General features: G+C 36.7%; 1 protein-coding gene across 1 annotated transcript; it reads left to right on the plus strand.

Annotated features, from left to right (window-relative positions):
- The first annotated feature begins 199 nt into the window (after positions 1–199).
- LOC105570786 (peroxisomal multifunctional enzyme type 2-like) lies at positions 200–970 on the plus strand. The gene is made up of 2 exons (XM_012028233.1): positions 200–460; positions 764–970. The coding sequence occupies exons 1-2, from the start codon at positions 263–265 to the stop codon at positions 953–955; spliced, it is 390 nt and encodes a 129-aa protein (XP_011883623.1). The 5' UTR covers positions 200–262; the 3' UTR covers positions 956–970.
- The last annotated feature ends 417 nt before the right edge of the window (positions 971–1,387 follow it).

The following is a 1,387-nucleotide window of genomic DNA, read 5'->3' on the forward strand; positions in this document are numbered from 1 at the left end:
GCCTGCATAAGTGCCCCATGTAGAGGACAGTTCCCTATTATGAGATAAGCTCCTAATATGAGATAGCAGGGATTCTGCTAAATTAATAGACATCTATTAGTTTCATCGTGAACTGATTGCCCTTGGAGTGAAGTCAGTTTAGTGGAAAATTCATTGTTAGATCGTGTAATCGTTGTGAATAAGGATTTGTGATTAAATTTTGATATTGAAAACCTGCTATCTCATATTAGAAGCCTATCTCATAATAGAGGACTTTCCTCTGATGTTTCATGATATTTTTCTAGATGACACCTACGATGTAGCAAACGAAGAGAAGCTGTCGAGCGGTCAGATATCTATATTTATCGTCGGTGCAGGTGGTTTTAAAGGAAAACGATCGTCGACATTTGCCATTCCAACCGTTGATCCTCCCGCACGAAAGCCAGATGCAACGGTTATGCAGCGGACTAATGTTGACCAGGTAAAGAAGAAAGAGAATACATGTCAGAGGTGTATCAAAACTAGTATTTACATCCTAAAAGATACATCGAAAGGGGTACATACTCTACTCTATTATTGTGCATCTTTTTTCACGGTATTAATGTATTATTTCGGCGGACTCCACACCAGTCCGTTTTTAAAGTTAAGCAGTTTTAGTTGTTTTTTCGTTCATCCATTTGCGTTTTCATAAATATAACGAAAAGATTCAAGTGTCTTGAGTGTCTTACGTTCTGTGTGTTAAATTATGCAAACGACAAGCGTCATCTCTGTATTATCTTTACAGGCTGCTTTGTACAGATTGAGCGGAGATTTAAATCCTTTGCATATCGATCCTAATGTCGCTCTGATGGGGGGATTCGAGAGGCCGATACTGCATGGACTGTGCTCCCTGGGATTCTCCGCCCGTCACGTTCTTCAGACTTATGCTGCTGGAGATTCACGTTTATTCAAATCCATTAAGGTACGTCTGTCGTAAACTATGTATTTCTATACATTATTGTATAGGCATATATATCTATACATTAAGAAGATGATATTCACTGACAATAAGTGCCAAGGTGAACTCGCCACTCAAAGTAGCTTAAAGTGCAAATTAATTGCGAATAATAGGATAGAAAAATAATTTGTTTGTTACGATGTGTGCACGCCAAATCACATTGCACGTTTATCATATGATATGAAATTCTAAAAAGGATGCAATTGCTTATGTATGTAGGAATATTTTGCATATTTTCTCTGCAAATGTTGTTTCGTTCTAATCGAACAATTTGAAATTGAAATTTGAGCCTGTCTCGAAATTCTCGTCTCAAAAATATTTAGCCGAGGTTCTTTATTATTTCGATATTTCTGCGTAAAGACAAAATTGTAAAGACAAAACAGTATTAAAAGAAACTTTATTTAATATGGG

The sequence above is a fragment of the Vollenhovia emeryi genome, unplaced genomic scaffold (genome assembly GCF_000949405.1).
Source record: "Vollenhovia emeryi isolate VEMERY1.0 unplaced genomic scaffold, V.emery_V1.0 DF941832.1, whole genome shotgun sequence".
NCBI classification, from domain to species: Eukaryota; Metazoa; Arthropoda; class Insecta; order Hymenoptera; family Formicidae; genus Vollenhovia; species Vollenhovia emeryi.

What these genes read in the sequence shown, in the direction of transcription:
- LOC105570786 (XM_012028233.1), top strand. Translation starts at nt 263, where the DNA reads ATGTTTCATGATATTTTTCTAGATGACACCTACGATGTAGCAAACGAA. An exon ending in AGCGGACTAATGTTGACCAG is followed by an intron (nt 461 to 763) that starts GTAAAGAAGAAA and finishes TTATCTTTACAG; the next exon opens with GCTGCTTTGTACAGATTGAG.